General features: G+C 40.2%; 2 protein-coding genes across 4 annotated transcripts; one reads left to right on the top strand and one right to left on the bottom strand.

Annotated features, from left to right (window-relative positions):
* The first annotated feature begins 11,738 nt into the window (after nucleotides 1-11,738).
* Nucleotides 11,739-14,007, top strand: LOC119274743. 2 transcript variants are annotated; one of them, XM_037555468.1, is made up of 7 exons: nucleotides 11,739-11,878; nucleotides 12,520-12,572; nucleotides 12,671-12,878; nucleotides 12,978-13,164; nucleotides 13,242-13,443; nucleotides 13,521-13,600; nucleotides 13,682-14,007. In XM_037555468.1, the coding sequence occupies exons 2-6, from the start codon at nucleotides 12,564-12,566 to the stop codon at nucleotides 13,596-13,598; spliced, it is 684 nt and encodes a 227-aa protein (XP_037411365.1). In that variant the 5' UTR covers nucleotides 11,739-11,878; nucleotides 12,520-12,563; the 3' UTR covers nucleotides 13,599-13,600; nucleotides 13,682-14,007. The 2 variants fall into 2 exon arrangements, with proteins under 2 accessions (XP_037411365.1, XP_037411364.1); XM_037555467.1 differs by having other exon boundaries at nucleotides 12,671-13,164.
* A 773-nt stretch (nucleotides 14,008-14,780) lies between these two features.
* Nucleotides 14,781-20,648, bottom strand: LOC119274745. Of its 2 annotated transcripts, XM_037555469.1 has the most exons (16): nucleotides 20,474-20,646; nucleotides 20,081-20,156; nucleotides 19,844-19,984; nucleotides 19,623-19,753; nucleotides 19,237-19,512; nucleotides 18,888-19,027; nucleotides 17,337-17,395; nucleotides 17,097-17,174; nucleotides 16,959-17,024; nucleotides 16,823-16,882; nucleotides 16,592-16,711; nucleotides 16,373-16,500; nucleotides 16,010-16,285; nucleotides 15,751-15,881; nucleotides 15,205-15,240; nucleotides 14,781-15,103 (listed from the first exon to the last, which is right to left on the bottom strand). In XM_037555469.1, the coding sequence occupies exons 2-16, from the start codon at nucleotides 20,145-20,147 to the stop codon at nucleotides 15,001-15,003; spliced, it is 1,812 nt and encodes a 603-aa protein (XP_037411366.1). In that variant the 5' UTR covers nucleotides 20,148-20,156; nucleotides 20,474-20,646; the 3' UTR covers nucleotides 14,781-15,000. The 2 variants fall into 2 exon arrangements, with proteins under 2 accessions (XP_037411366.1, XP_037411367.1); XM_037555470.1 differs by lacking the exon at nucleotides 16,823-16,882 and having other exon boundaries at nucleotides 20,474-20,648.
* Nucleotides 20,649-21,193: the final 545 nt, after the last annotated feature.

The following is a 21,193-nucleotide window of genomic DNA, read 5'->3' on the forward strand; positions in this document are numbered from 1 at the left end:
TAATGGTAACAGTAGCAAAAGTAAAGATAAATGTTTTTGGGTTTTTGTAGTAGTTGTAATAGTAGCAACGGAAAAGTAAATAAGCGAAGAACAATATGTGAAAAGCTCGTAGGCAATGGATCAGTGATGGATAATTATGCCGGATGCGATTCCTCATGCAATAGTTATACCACGGGGTGATATAGAACTAGCTCCAATTCATCAATGTAATGTAGGCATGTATTCCGTAAATAGTCATACGTGCTTAAGGAAAAGAACTTGCATTACATCTTTTGTCCTGCCCTCCCGTGGCAGCGGGGTCCTTACGGAAACTAAGGGATATTAAGGCCTCCTTTTAATAGAGAACCGGAACAAAGCATTAGCACATAGTGAATACATGAACTCCTCAAACTACGGACATCACCGAGAAGTATCCCAATTATTGTCACTTCGGGGTTGTCGGATCATAACACATAATAGGTGACTATAGACTTGCAAGATAGGATCAAGAACACACATATATTCATGAAAACATAATAGGTTCAGATCTGAAATCATGGCACTCGGGCCCTAGTGACAAGCATTAAGCATAGCAAAGTCATAGCAACATCAATCTCAGAACATAGTGGATACTAGGGATCAAACCCTAACAAAACTAACTTGATTACATGGTAAATCTCATCCAAACCATCACCGTCCAGCAAGCCTACGATGGAATTACACATGCACGGCGGTGAGCATCATGAAATTGGTGATGGATGATGGTTGGTGATGACGACGGCGACGAATCCCCCTCTCCGGAGCCCCGAACAGACTCCAGATCGGCCCTCCCGAGAGAGATTAGGGCTTGGCGGCGGCTCCGTGTCGTGAAACGCGATGAACCTTTCTCTCTGATTTTTTTCTCCCCGAGACGGTATAAATGTAGTTGGAGTTGAGGTCGGGAGGTGTCCAGGGGGCCCACGAGATAGGAGGGCGCGCCCTACGGGGGGGCACCCCCCTGTCTCGTGGACAGCCCGTGGGCCCCTGGCCTTGATTCTTTCGCCAAAAATTCTTATTAATTCTGAAAAGTGCCTCTGTGGATTTCCAGGACATTCCGAGAACTTTTCTTTTCTACACATAAAACAACATCATGGCGGTTCTGCTGAAAACAGCGTTAGTCCAGGTTAGTTTCATTCAAATCATGCAAGTTAGAGTCCAAAACAAGGGCAAAAGTGTTTGAAAAAGTAGATACGTTGGAGACGTATCAACTCCCCCAAGCTTAAACATTTGCTTGTCCTCAAGCAATTCAGTTGATAAACTGAAACTGATAAAGAAAAACTTTTACAAACTCTGTTTGCTCTTGTTGTTGTAAACATTAAAAGCCAGCATTCAAGTTTCAGCAAATATTATGAACTAACCATACTCACAATAACACATAGGTCTCACAATTACTCATATCAATAGCATAATCAGCTAGCGAGCAATAATAATAAAACTCGGACGACAACACTTTCTCAAAATAATCATAACATGATATAACAAAATTGTATCTCGCTAGCCCTTTCTGAGACCGCAAAACATAAATGCAGAGCACCTTTAAAGATCAAGGACTGACTAAACATTGTAATTCATGGTAAAAGAGATCCAGTCAAGTCATACCCAATATAAACCAATAATAATGAATGCAAATGACAGTGTGCTCTCCAGCGGATGCTTTTTAATAAGAAGGGTGATGACTCAACATAAAAGTAAATAGATAGGCCCTTCGCAGAGGGAAGCAGGGATTTGTAGAGGTGCCAGAGCTCGATTTTAAAATAGAGATTGAATAACATTTTGAGTGGCATACTTTTGCTGTCAACGCAACAACTATGAGATGGCTGTATCTTCCATACTACATGCATTATAGGCAATTCCCAAGCAGAATGGTAAAGGTTTATACTCCCCCAACCACCAACAAGCATCAATCCATGGCTTGCTCGAAACAACGAGTGCCTCCAACATACAACAGCCCTGGGGGAGTTTTGTTTAATTATTTTGATTTGCTTTGATCTTTTTGGATCATGGGACTGGGCATCCCGGTTACCAGCCCTTTCTCATGAATGAGGAGCAGAGTCCACTCCTCTTGAGAATAACCCACCTAGCATGGAAGATATAGGCAGCCCTAGTTGAAACATGAGTTGCTCGAGCATACAGAACAGAATTTCATTTGAAGGTTTGGAGTTTGGCACATACAAATTTACTTGGAACGGCAGGTAAATACCGCATATTGGAAGGTATAGTGGACTCATATGGAACAACTTTGGGGTTTAAGGAGTTTGGATGCACAAGCAGTATTCCCGCTTAGTACAGGTGAAGGCTAGCAAAAGACTGGGAAGCGACCAACTGAGAGAGCGACAACAGTCGTAAACATGCATTAAAATTAACTCACACCGAGTACAAGCATGAGTAGGATATAATCTACCATGAACATAAATATCATGAAGGCTATGTTGATTTGATTCAACTACATGCGTGAACATGTGCCAAGTCGAGTCACTTAATATATTCAAAGGAGGATACTATCCCATCATACCACATCATAATCATTCTAATAGCATGTTGGCACACAAGGTAAATCATTATAACTCATAGCTAATCAAGCATGGCACAAGCAACTATAATCTCTAAATGTCATTGCAAATATGTTTACTTCATAATAGCTTACTCGGGAACGATGAATCATCATATTTACAAAAAGAAGAGAGATCGAGTTCATACAAGCTTTTCTCATCCCAATAACTCCATCATATATCGTCATTATTGTCTTTCACTTGCATGACCGAACGATGTGTATAATAATAAGAGTGCACGTGCATTGGACTAAGCTGGAATCTGCAAGCATTCAACTCAAGAGAGAGGACAAGTAATATGGGCTCTAAGTTAAATAAACAATCATGCATATAAGAGCCACTAAGCAATTTCAATATAGTCTTCTCGACCCCCAAAAGAAAGAAAATAAAATAAAACTATTTACATGGGAAAGCTCCCAACAAGTAAGAAGAAGAACTAGAAATCTTTTTGGGTTTTCATTTTAATTCCTACTACAAGCAAGGAAATTAAACTAACTAATTTTTTTTGGTTTTTTTTCTAAAGGTTTATCAAACACACAAGAAGAAAACTAGAAAAATAAATTTAAACTAGCATGGATAATACAATGAAAGAGTGTGAGCACCGACGACTAGTGTGTGAACATGAATGTAAAGTCGGTGAGAAATACGTACTCCCCCAAGCTTAGGCTTTTGGCCTAAGTTGGTTTAATACCAAGGACCGTCGCTACTCTCCCCAGTGTAGTAGGAGGTGTAATCAGGATACCACTGGCTGGTCATCTCCAGATCCCGCTGGACAGATGATGCACGATAAGGGTCCAGCTCAGGTTCCGGCTCAGGTTCAGGTTCTGGAGTAAAAGCTTGGGCTAGATGGTTGTTCACCGCTTCCGGCGTAACAAGGCGATTTTCTGCAAGCAAGTCAAATAACAGAGGTGTAGGCAAAATAATAAACTCAAAGTGTTTCTTATTGAATCTAAGTCTATACAAGAGCATCTTCTCTTCGTTGTGAACAATAAACTTGTGTGCTACCATGCTCTTGTAATCTAAAATGTGAGGAGGTAATTTTGTCTCCTCCTGCTCATGGTGCCTAATGGGTATCTGAAAATATTCAGCGAGGCGTGCAGCATAGATGCCTCCAAATATGGGGCCTTTTGTACGATTCAGGGCTAGCCGTTTAGCAACGATGGCATCCATACTAAAAGTATTGTCTCCTAGCAAAGCATGTTGAACAATAATAATATCTGGAACGCTCAAATTTCCACTATTTCCACGACCAATCAAGCATCTACTAGCAAATATAGCAAAGTAGCGTAAAACAGGGAAGTGTATGCTAGAGACTTTTGCCTCAGAGCCCTTCTTTGGCTCTTCTACAGCAATAGTTTTAACGAAGCCATCCACATCTTCACGATGGGGTTCCTCTAATTCTCCCTCATATGGTATCCTACATACCGCGCAAAAATCACGTAAAGACATTTCTCTGAATTCGTCATATAAATGAAATGATACTGCAGGCGGTGACTTCTTAGGATAATAATAAAAGTTTTGCACGAAAGTATTGGTAAGTAAGATATACTGATCGATTCGGTCATTCATAAAACCGGTGAGGCCTGCAGTCCCAATTAAAGCATAAAAGTCTTCATGAATTCCGGCTTATTTCAAGAAATCCTCACACGGCCATTCACATGACCGTACTTCCGCTAAGCGAGGAAGATTATACTTGGGTTTTTCCTTCTCTTTGTCTTGTTTTTCCTTAGAGCTTTGGCTAGAAGAGCCTTTAAAGAGCCTCCTTAACATTTTCTGAAAATTTCTGAAATTTTAGTAACTTCAAAATAAAAGTGAATAAAACTAAACAAGATTGATAGCAACTACTCCTACAAGTGCCTAGAGCCTATATCATGCATTGGAATTGCTTGGGACCTCAAAAATTTAACATGCAAGCTCAAGAACATGGTCACCTATGCAGCAAAAATTTGCAATGAATAAAGCACTAGAACAAAAATTAATTGGACCAATGGAGGAGTCACATACCAAGCAACAATCTTCCAAAGAAGTTTTGCAAATGGAGCTTTGAGCTAAGAGATCAAAAATCGCAGCAAAACGAGCTAGAACTCGGGCTTGAGCTAGATGAGGATTTTTTTGGGTAGAAGATGAAGTGTGTGGGTGCTGGCATAAGTGGAGGGGAGCCACCAGGGGCCCACGAGATAGGGGGTGCGCCCTACAGGGGGGGCGCCCTCCTCTCTCGTGGCCTGGTGCTTGGCCCTCCTGCAGTGTTTTCAGTGCATAAAATCCTCAAATATTACAGAAAAAATCATACTAAATTTGCAGGACATTTGGAGCACTTTTATTTCCAGGCTATTTTTTTAATGCACGGATAATTCAGAAAACAGACGGATAATACTATTTTTGCTTTATTTATTCTAAATAACAGAAAGTAAAAAGAGGGTACAGAAGGTTGTGCCTTCTAGTTTCATCCATCTCGTGATCATCAAAATGAATCCACTAACAAGGTTGATCAAGTCTTGTTAACAAACTCATTCCGAATAACACGGAACCGGAGAAATTTCGAATAACACTAAGTTACCTCAACGGGGATATGAAAATCCCCAACAATAAGAATATCATACTTTTTCTTGACAGTAGGGAGAGGAAATTCAAAACCTCCAAAAATGATAGTTGGAACTTTTTCAATAGAATTGATGCTATGAACTTGAGATTGTTTCCTCGGAAAGTGTACCGTATGCTCATTACCATTAACATGAAAAGTGGCATTGCCTTTGTTGCAATCAATAACAGCCCCTGCAGTATTAAGAAAAGGTCTACCAAGGATAATAGACATACTATCGTCCTCAGGAATATTAAGAATAACAAAGTCCGTTAAGATAGTGACATTTGCAACTACAACAGGCACATCCTCACAAATACCGACAGGTATAGCAGTTGATTTATCAGCCATTTGCAAAGATATTTCAATAGGTGTCAACTTATTCAATTCAAGTCTACGATATAAAGAGAGAGGCATAACACTAACACCGGCTCCAAGATCACATAAAGCAGTTCTAACATAATTTCTTTTAATAGAGCATGGTATAGTTGGTACATCCGGATCTCCAAGTTTCTTTGGTATTCCACCCTTAAAAGTGTAATTAGCAAGCATGGTGGAAATTTCAGCTTCTGGTATCTTTCTTTTATTTGTGATGATATCCTTCATATATTTAGCATAAGGATTTACTTTAAGCATATCAGTTAAGTGCATACGTAAGAAAATAGGTCTAATCATTTCAGCAAAGCGCTCAAAATCCTCATCATCCTTTGACTTGGATGGTTTAGGAGGAAAGGGCATGGGTTTCTGAACCCATGGTTCTCTTTCTTTACCGTGCTTCCTAGCAACAAAATCTCTCTTATCATAACGTTGATTCTTTGATTGTGGGTTATCAAGATCAACATCAGGTTCAATCTCTACATCATTGTCTTTGCTAGGTTGAGCATCAACATGAACATTATCATTAACATTATCACTAGGTTCATGTTCATCACCTGATTGTGTTTCAGCATCAGAAATAGAAATATCATTGGGATTCTCAGGTGTTTCTATAGTAGGTTCACTAGAAGCATGCAAAGTTCTATTGTTTTTCTTTTTCTTCTTTTTAGAGGAACTAGGTGCCTCTAAATTATTTCTCTGAGAATCTTGCTCGATTCTCCTAGGGTGGCCTTTAGGATACAAAGGTTCCTGAGTCATTCTACCAGTTCTAGTAGCCACTCTAACAGCAAAGTCATTTTTATTATTTAATTCATCAAGCAATTCATTTTGAGCTTTAAGTACTTGCTCAGCTTGAGTAGCAACCATAGAAGCATATTTGCTAACGCGGTGAAGTTCATCTTTAACTCTAGCTAGATTATCACCTACGCGTCCTATCTCGAAAGCATTATTCTTTAACTCTCTACCAACATAAGCATTAAAACTTTCTTGCCTAGCCATAAAGTCATCAAATTCATCTAAGCATGGGCTATGAAATTTAGTAGAGGGTATTTCAACTTTATCATATCTATAGAGAGAATTTACCTTTACTACTTGTGTCGGGTTATCAAGACAATGTGGTTCTTCAGGCGGTAAATTAAGACCATGTATTTCTTCAATAGGAGGTAAATTCTTAACATCTGCAGCTTTAATACCTTTTTCTTTCATTGATTTCTTTGCCTCTTGCATATCTTCAGGACTGAGAAATAAAACACCTCTCTTCTTCAGAGTGGGTTTAGGAATAGGCTCAGGAGTTGGCTCAATTGGTTCAGGAATTACTTCAGGAACTGGCTCAGGAAGAGTCCAATTATTTTCATTAGTCAACATATTATTCAATAGTATTTCAGCTTCGTCGACTGTTCTTTCCCTGAAAACACAACCAGCACAACTATCCAAGTAGTCCTTGGAAGCATCGGTTAGTCCATTATAAAAGATATCAAGTATTTCATTTTTCTTGAGAGGATGATTAGGCAAAGCATTAAGTAACCGGAGAAGCCTCCCCCAAGCTTGTGGGAGACTCTCTTCTTTGGTTTGCACAAAATTATATATTTCCCGCAAGGCAGCTTGTTTCTTATGAGCAGGGAAATATTTAGCAGAGAAGTAATAAATCATATCCTGGGGACTACGCACACAACCAAGAGCAAGAGAATTATAACAAGTCTTAGCATCACCCTTTAATAAGAACGGAAATATCTTAAGGATATATAAATAGCGAGACTTCTCATCATGAGTAAATAGGGTAGCTATATCATTCAACTTGGTAAGATGTGCCACAACAGTTTCAGATTCAAGGCCATAAAAAGGATCAGATTCAACTAAAGGAATAATATCAGGATCAACAGAGAATTCATAATCCTTATCAGTAACACAAATAGGTGAAGTAGCAAAAGCAGGATCAGGTTTCATTCTAGCATTAAGAGACTGCTGCTTCCATTTAGCTAATAATTTCTTAAGATCATTTCTATCATTGCAAGCGAGAATTTCCATAGCAGATGTTTCATGCATAACATAACCCTTAGGAACAACAGGTAATACATAATCATTGGGGGGACCTTCATCATCACTATCATCAGTAATAGGATCTTCAGTAATTTCATTCCCACTGAATCTAGCAAGTTGTTCATCTAGAAATTCACCTAATCGCATAGTAGTATCACGCACAGAAGTAGTTTCATCATGCATGGCAGAGGTGGCATCATCAATAACATGCGACATATCAGAATTCATAGCAGTAGCAGGTTTAGGTGTTGCAAGCTTACTAATAACGGAAGGAGAATCTAGTGCAGAGCTAGATGGTAGTTCCTTACCTCCCCTCGTAGTTGAGGGCAAAATAGTAGTTCGATCGTCTTTCAAGTTCTTCATAGTGATCAACAGATATAAATCCCAAGTGACTCAGAGAATAGAGCTATGCTCCCCGGCAACGGCGCCAGAAATTAGTCTTGATAACCCACAAGTATAGGGGATCGCAACAGCTTTCGAGGGTAGAGTATTCAACCCAAATTTATTGATTCGACACAAGGGGAGCCAAAGAATATTCTTGAGTATTAGCAGTTGAGTTGTCAATTTAACCACACCTGGATAACTTAGTAACTGCAGCAAAGTGTTTAGTAGCAAAATTGGTATGATAGTAATGGTAACGATAGCAAAAGTAAAGATAAATGTCTTTGGGTTTTTGTAGTAGTTGTAACAATAGCAACGGAAAAGTAAATAAGCGAAGAACAATATGTGAAAAGCTCGTAGGCAATGGATCAGTGATGGATAATTATGCCGGATGCGATTCCTCATGCAATAGTTATAACATAGGGTGATATAGAACTAGCTCCAATTCATCAATGTAATGTAGGCATGTATTCCGTAAATAGTCATACGTGCTTAAGGAAAAGAACTTGCATGACATCTTTTGTCCTACCCTCCCGTGGCAGCGGGGTCCTTACGGAAACTAAGGGATATTAAGGCCTCCTTTTAATAGAGAACAGGAACAAAGCATTAGCACATAGTGAATACATGAACTCCTCAAACTACGGTCATCACCGAGAAGTATCCCGATTATTGTCACTTCGGGGTTGTCGGATCATAACACATAATAGGTGACTATAGACTTGCAAGATAGGATCAAGAACACACATATATTCATGAAAACATAATAGGTTCAGATCTGAAATCATGGCACTCGGGCCCTAGTGACAAGCATTAAGCATAGCAAAGTCATAGAAACATCAATCTCAGAACATAGTGGATACTAGGGATCAAACCCTAACAAAACTAACTTGATTACATGGTAAAACTCATCCAACCCATCACCGTCCAGCAAGCCTACGACGGAACTACTCACGCACGGCGGTGAGCATCATGAAATTGGTGATGGAGGATGGTTGGTGATGATGACGGCGACGAATCCCCCTCTCCGGAGCCCCGAACGGACTCCAGATCAGCCCTCCCGAGAGAGATTAGGGCTTGGCGGCGGCTCCGTGTCATGAAACGCGATGAAACTTTCTCTCTGATTTTTCTCTCCCCGAGACGGTATATATGGAGTTGGAGTTGAGGTCGGGAGGTGTCCAGGGGACCCACGAGATAGGAGGGCACGCCCTAGGGGGGGCGCGCCCCCCTGTCTCGTGGACAGCCCGTGGGCCCCCTGGCCTTGATTCTTTCGCCAAAAATTCTTATTAATTCTGAAAAGTGCCTCCGTGGATTTCCAGGACATTCCGAGAACTTTTCTTTTCTACACATAAAACAACATCATGGCAGTTTTGCTGAAAACAACGTCAGTCCGGGTTAGTTTCATTCAAATCATGCAAGTTAGAGTCCAAAACAAGGGCAAAAGTGTTTGGAAAAGTAGATACGTTGGAGACGTATCAGGGGGCACCGATGTGTACCTTTGAGTCGTACCCTAGCATCCCATACTTTGGAGTTGTGGAGAAGTCAAAACACCACCTGTGTTGTCATGGGAGAGACTGTATGCTTGGGAGCCACTGTCAAGCCCTAGGCCGATAGGCCCAATATACCCTAGTTCCTGTTGGTCCGACAGATACTTGTAATCGTGTATCACATTTGACATCTATTGTAAGACATATTATCAATCAATCAATCTTCATGATGTGTTCTTCAATGAATTCTTCGTGTATAGTCAAGGCAGGTAGAAAATTCCTATGACATGGGAAAGATATTAACAAGCAAGGTAAATTCTTGGTCAAATGGGAGATTGTGTGTCTCCCAAAAGAGGTTGGTGGCATGGGAGTCTTGGACTTAATACAACAAAATAGGGCACTCCTAATAAAAAAAGGTATTCAAATTCTTCAATCACCAGGACATTCCATGGGTGGAACTAATTCGGAAACCTTACTACGATAACCATTTTGTGCCTAAAGAGAATTCAAATGTTGGGTCCTTCTGCGGAAAGACTATTGCAGACTCTTTCCTGATTTCAAGAGCATGACCCCTATCCAGGTAAATCATGACAACACTGCCCTATTATAGCACGACAAGTGGTATGACAGACCGCTAGAACTCAAATTCCCATAGCTTCACTCTTTTGTCTGATGAGATTATTGTTACAAAAGGCCCATGAAACAACGCAAGAAGACACCTATGACATGTTCCATCCGCTCTTGTCTAGAATGGCAATGGAAGGAGTTTGCACACATTATTTCCAACATGATCTAAATAATTGTCTGGATACTTGGAAATATCATGGCCAAGCTGTTATAAATTACAACATGAAAGTATATAATGAGCTGATTGGAAACCCAGTAAAGTCACTTGAAACATTTCATTTGATTTGGAAATCTTGTTATCTTTCTAAATAGAATTTCTTTTTCTAGCTCCTTATACTGGACATAATAAACACAAGGAAGATGCTAATGAGGACAAACTTTCATTTGGATTGGTACAGTTGTGTATTATGTGGTGATAATCATATTGAGGACCCTAGGCATCTGTTTTTCAGTTGTAACTTTAGCCAAATTTTTTGGCTATCCATTGGTATGGAGTGGAATACTGACTATATGTTATCAATATGTTGATTGATGGCAAAAGCATAATGAACCCTATATGTTTCAAAGAAATCTTGATCACTAGATGTTGGAGCATATGGAATCGCAGGAATGGGATTATTTTGAAAACCAGCAGCTATGTATGAACCATACGTGCTTTCAAGGATACCTTTCAAATGGTCATGGTGAGAGCCAAACCTAGTTTAAAGGATGACATGCAGGAATAGCTTGATACATTGCAAACTCGTTGTAACAGCTTTGTAACACCCCAACCATTGTAAGTACCCATTATTAATAGAAAATGAGACATAGTAGGGGCCTTCCCTACTGTATTATGGTCAAAAAAAGATGGTATAGCAGCATGAGGTTGCACAGGTCCAACAAGTGGGAGCGCTTACGACTTTGGCGATGAATATGGTTTTGTTTTGGTAATGTGTCAAGTGTTTCAGTAAGCACATAAACTTGATGTTCCTTTCTTATGATTTTCTTACAATAAGCACATGAAATTGATGTCCCTTCGCTTGTAACAAACAATTTGTGTAATTAAATAAAGTCATCATTAGAAGAAAAAAACTAGTGTGATTTCAATTTAATTTTATCTTTTACTGGTAGTTCATGTCCCGTTCGTTGTTTTCCCATTGTACTAGTTTTTTTTTGTTTTTCTTGGTAATTATCAAAATTTTCTTTTACTGGTAATTATCAGATTTAAGATGCCCTTTGGTGTCTTCTATAAAGAAAAGAGTTACGGTGGACAATCATCTGCTCGGTTGCGCGAAGAGTCATGTTTGTAGGTTAACAGGAAGAGTTTCGACATAATATTCTTATCATGCTTCCAAGTTATTTTTATTCATGAAAGAAAAAAGGAATAATTTTTTGAGTAAACCATATGTGAAGGAATTTCAAAAAATGTTAATCCATGACCAATACTAAAAAAATGCATGAAAATTATTTGATGAAAAAATGGTACCTTTGTTTTAGAAAATGCATATATTTGTTTAGGGGAAATAACATGCATATATATGACCAATATTTAAAAAAACATTGATTTCATGGCGCGTTTCCAAAGCCCGGCCCAGCTCGCTTAGTTGGGTTTCACCTTAGGCCTGTTGTTTGCGAAAAGAAAAAAACTCGGCCCTCTCCTGTCCTCTTGACGGCCGCAATTTCTTGATTATTAAAAAGAAAAGACTGCCGCAACCGCAATCCCTAGTCCTCCCCCTTCCTCCTCTCTCGTACCACACTCTCACGAGCGCCGCCTCCGCCGCCGCGGCATATCCAGCCTCCTGCGCCGACCTCCCAAGTGTCTACGCTGGATCCGTCGACCCGAAGCACTTGTAAGCAGTTTAAGACTCGAGCCCTCTACTATTGGTTAACGGGTTGCCAAGTCGATTGGGGTTTTTTCAGCCGTGCGTGCTTGCGTTGATTTGCTTTGCTTGCCTCGATGTAGCTGTCCCGTTGCCGCATCCTGTTTTCAGCTGATTTTTGCGTTTTTCAGTCTTCCTATATCATGATGTTACCTACCTGCTGTCTGCTGAGTCTAAAGCCCTGTGACTGTGAGCTTCATGGAGGGGAGCTAAAAACCTAAACTTGTACTGTACAAAGTTTACTAGAAGCAATACAGACCGATCCTGGCCCAGATGGGCTGCGTCCCTAGTGTGGGGGTAGTAATGCTGTATAGTAAGATGGGATTGCAGCAGATTCTCTAGTTCAGTTCTGCTTTCTATCTTGCCTATCGGGCTCAAATGTCTGTGTTATTTTTACAAGTCGAAATGTATATAACCATTTTATAAGTGATGGGTAGAATAAAATTGCTCCTGAAAACGATTAATGATTCCGTGGGTGTCCAGCAAAACTTACAACTGAGTGCTATAGTTGGTTTCTGGCTTTGCTTTGCAAGTTTTATGAATAATTCTTGGTGAGTTAAATCTCATGTGCTTGTCTTTTTTTGTTGTTGTATGTTTTTCTTATCGTGCAGATTCACGTGACGTGTTACAGAATATAAACTAGAAGTGTGTTGCCATGGCTCAGGTGAATGTATTATCCTTTTCTTTATTTTGTGTTCTCTGCTTTAAATCAATTTTTCTGACATCAAAGCTAATGTCTAATACCTGGTTGTTATGTTTTAGGATGCTGTCGCTCTTAATGGACTGAATTACGAGAGTCATATGCAGTTTAGGAGGTCCGTCGTACCGATTCTTATATATCGTCGTCAACAGAAAGAGGAACAGGAACATGAAGGAGAAGAGGAACAGGAACCAGAGCCGGAACCAGAACCGGAACAGGCAAATCCAAATGACCCAATTTCTGTTGTTCCGGGCATAGTCACTGTCGCTGGTGAGACATTTTGCCACATCATAGCAAATAAGAGATTGCTTTTTACCCGTCGTCGAGGCAGGTATAGATTTGAAATTGCTTTCCCCAACATGAACTTAGACCTTGACAACCTCAATGTGGAAAGACATGGCTTGTTGGCTGCTTTCTACTGCCCTGTTCCTGCTGGAATTGTAGATGCCGTGCATTTCAGCAATCAAACTGCACAGAACCAAAAACTTAAGATGTATGGATATCAGATTAGTGCATCAGGACAAGTACAAAGGGATCTAACTAATGGCTATCTGACGTAAGTTCTTTGTACGATGTTATTGAGTTGCTAATGTTTTTTGCTTTGTTTTTATCCTAATATATCTATGTACATAGTCACATAGGGAACCGTGTGGGGCAAGAATACATCGGACATGATTGTACTCCTTCAAAGTTATCGCTAAGTGGGTCACCCATTTTTAATGAGGAAAGACAGCTCGTTGGTATATCATACGCGGATTTTGGTATAACCAAGGCCTTGAATGTGGAGAATATAGCTTCCATGCTTTCAGAGTTTTATGATGGAATGGAGAACAGGGTATTGTATTTTGTTGTATCAATTTAATGTGATGTTATTATGCTTTCTATGCTTATTTCTTTTATGTTTTGTTTCAGCCTATGTCAGATATCTTACAACGTATCAGAGATGTTGGTGAACATCAATTTGTTCCGCCTGCGGATCATATGACTTGATGGTAGGCATAGCATTCTCATTCCAGTATGCATAATCTCTGCCCATTGACTTACTTTGACATTGTCTGATCATCATCTTGTAGGGCCTTAGTGTGAACTTGAAGGAAGGAAGTTAGAACATTGGTTTTGTTTTCGTTGTTTACTCGGTTTGTTACCTAGCTTTAGCTTCTCATTGACTGTTCCAAGTAGTCTACATGTGCAAACACTGTATGTGCCATTTGGTTGGTGGTGTTTCCCTGCACGCAACAGAACATTCTCTTCAGTCTGTAACTCTGTGTGCCTGTTGTGATCCAATCTGACGAAGCAGCTTACATTTGAGATCCAGTCTGATGAGTAGTGTGACAATGCGATGTCTTGTTATTGTGAACTGAGATTATCCAAATCCAATCAAGTTTTGATGTGATCCACAGGGTTTCCTTTTCCTTTTGATTCATTGTTGGTTTTGTGGTGGTTTCTTTTCCTATTTACTTGTATATCTGAATTCTCTGGAGATTGTGTTGGTGCTGCTGCAAGAGGACACTAAGATATAATCTACTGTGCAAGATTTTTATTGTCCTTTTAGACTAGGAAAAACATGATAAATTCTTATCTTTGTGATGGGTACCATATATTATTAAAAAGAAGATCAAAAATAGGCATACACATGGGACACACTTGTCTATATTTAGGTAGGCATGTTGAGCTCACTTGGGAAAAACCATTGCCTAAGTGCTAAACCAGTGCTCTGGGTCGCAATATCTGATATCATCCTCATAGATGCTGAATAAGTGGTGAAAACTGAGATGATGTTATTGCTGAAATGCATGTTACTCCCTATGTTATCAGACCTGAGTACGAAGCAAACGCTAATTTCAATCTTCAGGGGCGGTACCCCTGGTACCATTCTCATTGAAAGCAACACTAGTAGGATTATAAATAACTAATCCAAGTGGCATCGAACCTCACACAGGGCACAATCTATTCGACAGGGTGTCGCGTTAAAGGCAAGAGGCGCTGATTTTTTGAGTTTGCGCCAAAGTGCTGTGCCTTTGGATGGAGCCTATCTGCATCCATGTTGATCAAAGTAGAATGTAACTACTTTCAGGACAATGCAGGGCCATCTGCAGGCTCCATCTTGCCAGGAGCGATATGTCCTAGTCGTTGTGTCAGAATTGTATCGACATTTCTTATGACAAGTGTTAATGAATTTACAGACATAAAACACAGTTTCATCAGCCTGAACCGAACCCATCTCTTAATAGACCTAGTTTGGCCTTAGTACAAGTCCATTACATAAAAAGAGGCATGCGTACACTAGTATTTCAGGGTTCAAATTAAGTTACAGAACAATTCATACTTGCTACACAGGGCCGGCAGCTTGAGGGCAAGATAGAAAGCATTCATCGAGATACAGTTCATCACATTAGTATTGTTCCCGCTGGTACTTAAGTTCTTCCTCCAGATCTACTTCTTCCTCAAGCTTGTGCCATGTCGGATAGCACCAAAATGGCTTAGGCACGGGCCATCTGTTAAGAGCAACACATGAATAAGCTGCTAAATAATACTCCTTGTTTGGAGTATATATCTAGCAAAAGGTCTTATTGAATGCGTAATAAATAAACAATACCTGTTTGGGCTATGATCATCGTTGACAGCAACAAACCTACAAACAGACCAAAAATAGTTTTAACATACAAGAACATGTTAAATAGCTAAACAAACACACACACACACGCGCGCGCGCGCGCGCGTGAGAGAGATCAAAACCATTGCAACATCAGTTTACTGCTGCATATGTCTGAACATTAAGAGGCGAAATGGTTCAACCGCAAAAGATTAGACTTGAAAACTAGCACGAGTTCAAAATAAAAAGTAACCTCAAAACAACAACCAAAACTGACCAAGATTTTGCCACTATAATTCCAGGTTAGAGTGATGCTATGAGACATAGGATACAATACTTGCATATATGCTCAACAGTCACGCAATCACAGGATGGTCTTACCGTATGTTATTTATCTTATTTCAGGTTCTAGTTAATGTGGTCAGTTATAGAAGATCAAAATGATAACAGATGTTCTATTGAGGCAAGTAAACTTTCAAGCTTGAATATTATGCACATGAAAGACGTTTGCATACTGTACACAAAATTACATAAATATAGGAAGCGTACCCTTGTGCATCAAAATTCTTCAAGACTTCTACAATTATATTCACTGGTACGTATGGAGTTTCTTCCAAGCCATAGAAGTTCATGCCAATTAAGTTTCCATCAAAATCAATAAGAGGCCCTCCAATCCCAGCCTAGCACAAACACATAAGTAACAAAGAGGAAAAGACAGTATTTGTAAGCCATAAAAGATGTGGTGATGGATTTAATTACTCGTTCTGATGCAACTATTTATTTCCACCATACGAAAAAACACACGTACCTTGGTGATTTTACAAGTGGAGATCTTAAGCTCTTTGCAACCAAGCTTACTTGGTTTGTCAATCACTATCCCACTTGTGGCCATGAATTTACCCGATTTGTAGCCACGCCCTACAGCTACTACCTTCATCTGAGGCTTAATTTGCATCTGATCGTCGATTTGTGCTGTCCGAGAACAGCAGAAACCCATGATGTGGACGACAGCAATGTTATAATGTAAACTGTAATGTTGCAATGTCCCTGTGGTACGTCGATTATCTGGAAGGCACACTACAATCTGCAATAAATGATACGGTGGGACTAAACCAGTGTTATAATGAATAAATAAAAAGGGTAATTAAACAATTATTAGCAGAGTAACAACCTTCAGGTTATCAGCAACAGTGTTTTCATCATCAGAAATCCTAACCAAACTTGCAGAGGTTAGAACTCTTGTGGTGGACCCATTGCAGTCTATGAATACACCCGTGCAAGCAAAACACCTTTTTCTTCCTACAAGAGTAATGATTCACATAATTTAGTGATGAAATTGAGAAGAGAATACCGAAAGTAAACGAGCTTATAGTGAATAAAATAAAATTACCAATGAATGAAGCCAATGTGACAACACTTTGAGACATATTTGAATTAACGCTTCTTTCGAGTTCGCTCCAGATATCTTCACTAAATTCCTCTTCAAAATTATTAAGCAACCGCATGCCCGCTGACCACAGCAATAAAGGTTCAGTAGGTGAGGGGTGTTGGAGAGACCAGCCAGATGTCAGATGTTCAACAGAATGAGTAATAAATATCAAAAAGACACAAACGAACTCACTATCGTCCCAAACCGGGAATGGATAACCACTGGACCTCAGCTCTTTTTTTGTAGCATCAGCTGAATTTTAACATAGTAAAGTGATTGATGACCCCATGTATAATGATGATCAGGAAAACTGAAAGCAATGACTCACCAGAATCAAGATATCTCGGCCACCGAGTACATAAGAACGCCCACTTTGATAATCTATCCACGAGTCCTGGTACCACAGGGGTGAAACAATTAATGACTGTGACCAATGATCAATAATTAACACTGAAAGTGACCCAACCTGGATGACATTCTGGATCACAGAGAGTACATATGGAAGGTTTCTGATCCTTAGTTTTCTCTCCTCCCTTTGAGCTGTCTAAAATGGAGAAGATTAGGGAAAGGAAATAAGCAGAGTTTAGAAAACCGAAAAGTGGTATGAAGGGGAGTATATTCTCATATAGCATGGTAGTGATGAATTGCCTGACGAAGTGATGACTGCACAATTTAGCAATCTGAAGGAGTGAAGTTCTTTTCTCACCTTGTGAATCAAACTTGTGAGGTCTGGGAAATTTTCTGATTGTATTTTTACTTGTAGCCCTGCAGCAGAATGTGATAAACTCATCGGTGTAATAGAGAAATCCGCAAAAGTATGAGATTGGAGTTATGTATGCATGAATCTCAAACAGCTACATACACTTAATACACTTAAATGTCAAAAGGGGGCAAATTAGAGATTGGAGTCAGATTGCACTAAATAACAACACAATGGGGAAAATCCTAAAGCCTAAATATTTCGACGAAAAAACGATAAAATGGAGAAAATATTATACCATACCTACCGGGAACTTTGACTACCTTATCATTTAAACAAGTACAATAACTTTAACATGGACACCAGAGTCCCAATTGAGTACAGGGCAACTGCGAGACATGCTGACAAGACATGTGGTATGGATATGTGTCAAGGTCACACTGCAACTTATCCAGCCACAGATGTCACAAACAACCAATTTGATATCAAGGGGGATGTTCTCAAATGCAGGTCAGCTACGAGATGCAAGTATACTCTAGAAGCTATAAAAAACATCACAACAGCTCATGACTGGCACAAGCTAACGCATTTCAAAAATGGTTTGACATTCAACATGGTTGATACTCATGTTTCAATTTCAAATATGCTACTACCCAACCTCGGCTACTGATGTAAGGAATTGTTGTTAGGTACTTTTCATTCATTTTGTATTTCTGCTGATGATGTGTGGTCAGCTTCCTGGAAATTCCAGGTTGAACAATAAATTCACAACAAGCGGAACAGATGGCCTACGGTCATCCAGGAATTGTTTCAGTTACTAGTTGTTTGCCGAAGGACAGGCCTGATGCAATAGTTAGTACTCCCCCACTTGTGGCAAGAGGTCCTGGTTCAACACGAACTCTCTACATTGCACTGTGCAGGGGCAAGGCTTGCCTTGTATAATCCTTCCCCAGACCCCACCTGGTGTGGGAGCTTCTAGCACTGTGTCTGTCCTTTGAGACTAGTTGTTTGTTGTTAATCATTATCCAGAATAGAGTGTGCTCAGCGAAGTTTATTGGCAAATCAGGCCAGGCGTTGAGTGTATAGCACTAATTTCTCTTCCAATAGTTTTCATTCGCTCAGTATTACAGTAATTGAGCACTTTAGACTCCTCACTACATACCAATTTATGACCATGCTTTAACTGCTCTTTGCCTTGTACAACACATGTTGTAAATTAAACAATGTGATTTCATAGTCAATGCAAAATGCCTGCACATTTTTTGAGAATGCAAATAGCCTTAAACAATGCTTTGTCAATAAAAAATTAACAGCACAATGACGTGAGAGATTTGTATAATGCCTGTTGTTAGCTGCAGTATGACGTAAGCCACTACTGTATTAAGTGCAATCTTGGTTAAGCTTTCCACCATTATTATTTTTCCTAAGCATGTGTAACCCATGTGCACAAAAACTAATAAGATCAAGCAGGAGAGAGTAATCAAGGGTAAAAAAGAGGAAGAGATATATAAGCCAGACAGAGAATCTTTGGCTCATAAGTAAGTATGGAGGACATACCACCATGGAATTATTTTGCTGAACTGCGACAGGAGTTCAAGAATTGTATTCCTTGGTAGGAATGGAGTCTCTTTCTCATCATAAAAGTTCATCCCAACGAAATTCCCATTAAAATCAACAAGGGGCCCTCCAACTCCAGTCTATGAAAAGAATAATGTGACACTCAGCCAAGCACAAGAATTTAGGGATGCTGAACAAAGTTTGTATAATTGCAAAACAGGACTGATCTTTTGTGCCCTCAAAAAATTGTTCAAGTGCATATAATGACAAAATTAAACCGCCCATATAATGACACAATTTCATTTATTTATTTCCGCTATGTACAGAAAGTGAGGAATCAACAGTGCACCATAGTAATTTCACATGTGGAGATGGCAAGCTCCTCGCGGTAAGCTCCTCTTGGATTGTCAGTCAACATCCCAGCTGTGGCCATTAATTTTCCTGAGTTGAAGCAACGCCCTACAGCAACTACTTTACTCTGAGACTCAATTTGCCGCTGATGATCTAGACATGCAACTTGAAGAGAATGATAGCGAATGATGTTGATAACAGCGACATTGTGTTTCAAATCATAGAATTGCAACCATCCCGATTCAATTTTGTTATCTGGAAGGCGCACTTCAATCTGAAATGATAAAGCAAGACAACAAGTATACGCCCTGGTTAGCAGAATGGTTACCATGATGTTAAATAAGCAAGCAAAAGTGTAAAACAAAAACAAATTGGAGTACCAACCCTCATGTCGTGAAAGATCTTGCTGTTGTCATCAATAGATCTAACCAAACTTAATGAAGTCAGAAAACTTGTAGTTTTTGGAGTGTTCACGGTAATTATGCCGGTGCATGCAAAAAACAGTTTATTATTTCCTGCACAAGATTGTATTTCCAAATTCTCAATCATGAACTACCAACGAAGAGATGTGGATAAAAAGACACAAAGCTAATGTTTGTAATCACCATCATCGAATGAAGCAATTGATACAACAGTGCCTGCTAAGTTCGAGGCGACTTCTTTACTGAGTTCCGTCCACACACCTTGACCAGAATCACTTAAGCTGCCAAATTCCTCTTCAAAAGGATTGTCCGGAAGCGAATCACCTAGTTAGGGAAGCATACAACACAATCTGGATGAAGCTGTATACATGGTACGCGCGGAAGGAGGGATAAACAGCGAGATTGAAACCAGTGGCTCACCTTGGCTACTTGTGGAAGCTTTTTGTTTTTTAGTCTGGCTTCTGGTGCGAACTCCTTCTCGCTTCATATCTCCAGCCTAGAGCAGAAAGAACAAATTAAGAGAGCATATTTCCTCCATCGTAATTAAGAAAAAAATTACGATCAAAGCAGAGTTTTATTGCATCAAAGCAGAGTTTTGGTTCCAATCATCCAATTCCAACACCGTAATAAAGGAAATAAAAGGTGGAGCGTGGCCGAGCCAAACTTCAGAAAAATTGTTGGCTCTAGCAAACGTGGATCTAAAATGCGAGAAATTGTGAACGCCATCCGCAACGCAACGCAACGCATCGCTCAACCGCGAATTGAGGGGAGGGGAGGGGGTTCAGCTAATCACTGGGTGAAAGAAGCTCGTACCACAAAATCAAATGCCCAGAAACCGCGGCTGGGTTGGGACAGCGGTGAGGAACGGCGATGGCGGCGGTGGCGGTGGCGGCGGTGGCGAAGCGCCTGGGGGTGGGGAGTGGAGGCGTCAGACCTAGGGCACGCGGTGGTATCTCAGGAAGGGAGGGGGCTCGGGAAAGGAAAAGGAGGAAAAGAAGGACGGAACGGGACGGTCGGAGACGATGATCACTTTTCTTTTTCATGAAAAAACTTTCCTCCAACTCTCTCTCTAAAAAAAAAGTCCTGATAACGCCCACATGTGTGGCATACGAACATTCGCCCACACATCATGTGTGGTGTGAGCATGAGGCGGCCCACACGAGCTGTGTGTGGGCGCGGCTACTTCATGTTGTACGCCCAACAAGTACTACTCATCCTCACCCCGTGCGTGTGGCGCAAAGGAAATATGCCCACACGTCCTGGCGCAGCTACGTTAGGTACCCGCGGGATGATGATTTAGTTGCCATCCTGGATGACTGATGTAGTTATCCGGGATGGCAAATGTAGCTGTAAAAGCATGACAACTTTCTCTGTTTTGGTTAATTATAGTTGCCATGTCTAATTTATGGTAGTTGTCGCGTGTAATCTCTACTCCTAATGTCAGTTGGTAGTCTCCGTTCCACAGTTAAATTTCATCCCACCAACACCGGTTTATTTTCGTCCTCCCTCCCAACTCCCACGTCCCATCGATTC

This window comes from Triticum dicoccoides, chromosome 3B, assembly GCF_002162155.2.
Source record: "Triticum dicoccoides isolate Atlit2015 ecotype Zavitan chromosome 3B, WEW_v2.0, whole genome shotgun sequence".
Classification (NCBI taxonomy): Eukaryota; Viridiplantae; Streptophyta; class Magnoliopsida; order Poales; family Poaceae; genus Triticum; species Triticum dicoccoides.

Excerpts from the sequence above, each read along its gene's own strand:
- LOC119274743 (XM_037555467.1), top strand. Across the intron at positions 13,165-13,241 it reads CTAACTAATGGCTATCTGAC|TCACATAGGGAACCGTGTGG; the intron begins GTAAGTTCTTTG and ends CTATGTACATAG. Across the intron at positions 13,444-13,520 it reads ATGATGGAATGGAGAACAGG|CCTATGTCAGATATCTTACA; the intron begins GTATTGTATTTT and ends GTTTTGTTTCAG.
- LOC119274745 (XM_037555469.1), bottom strand. The coding sequence starts at position 20,147 with ATGAAGCGAGAAGGAGTTCGCACCAGAAGCCAGACTAAAAAACAAAAA. Across the intron at positions 19,028-19,236 it reads CCACATGTGAAATTACTATG|ACTGGAGTTGGAGGGCCCCT; the intron begins GTGCACTGTTGA and ends TTCTTTTCATAG. Across the intron at positions 16,883-16,958 it reads GCCGAGATATCTTGATTCTG|CTGATGCTACAAAAAAAGAG; the intron begins GTGAGTCATTGC and ends GTTAAAATTCAG.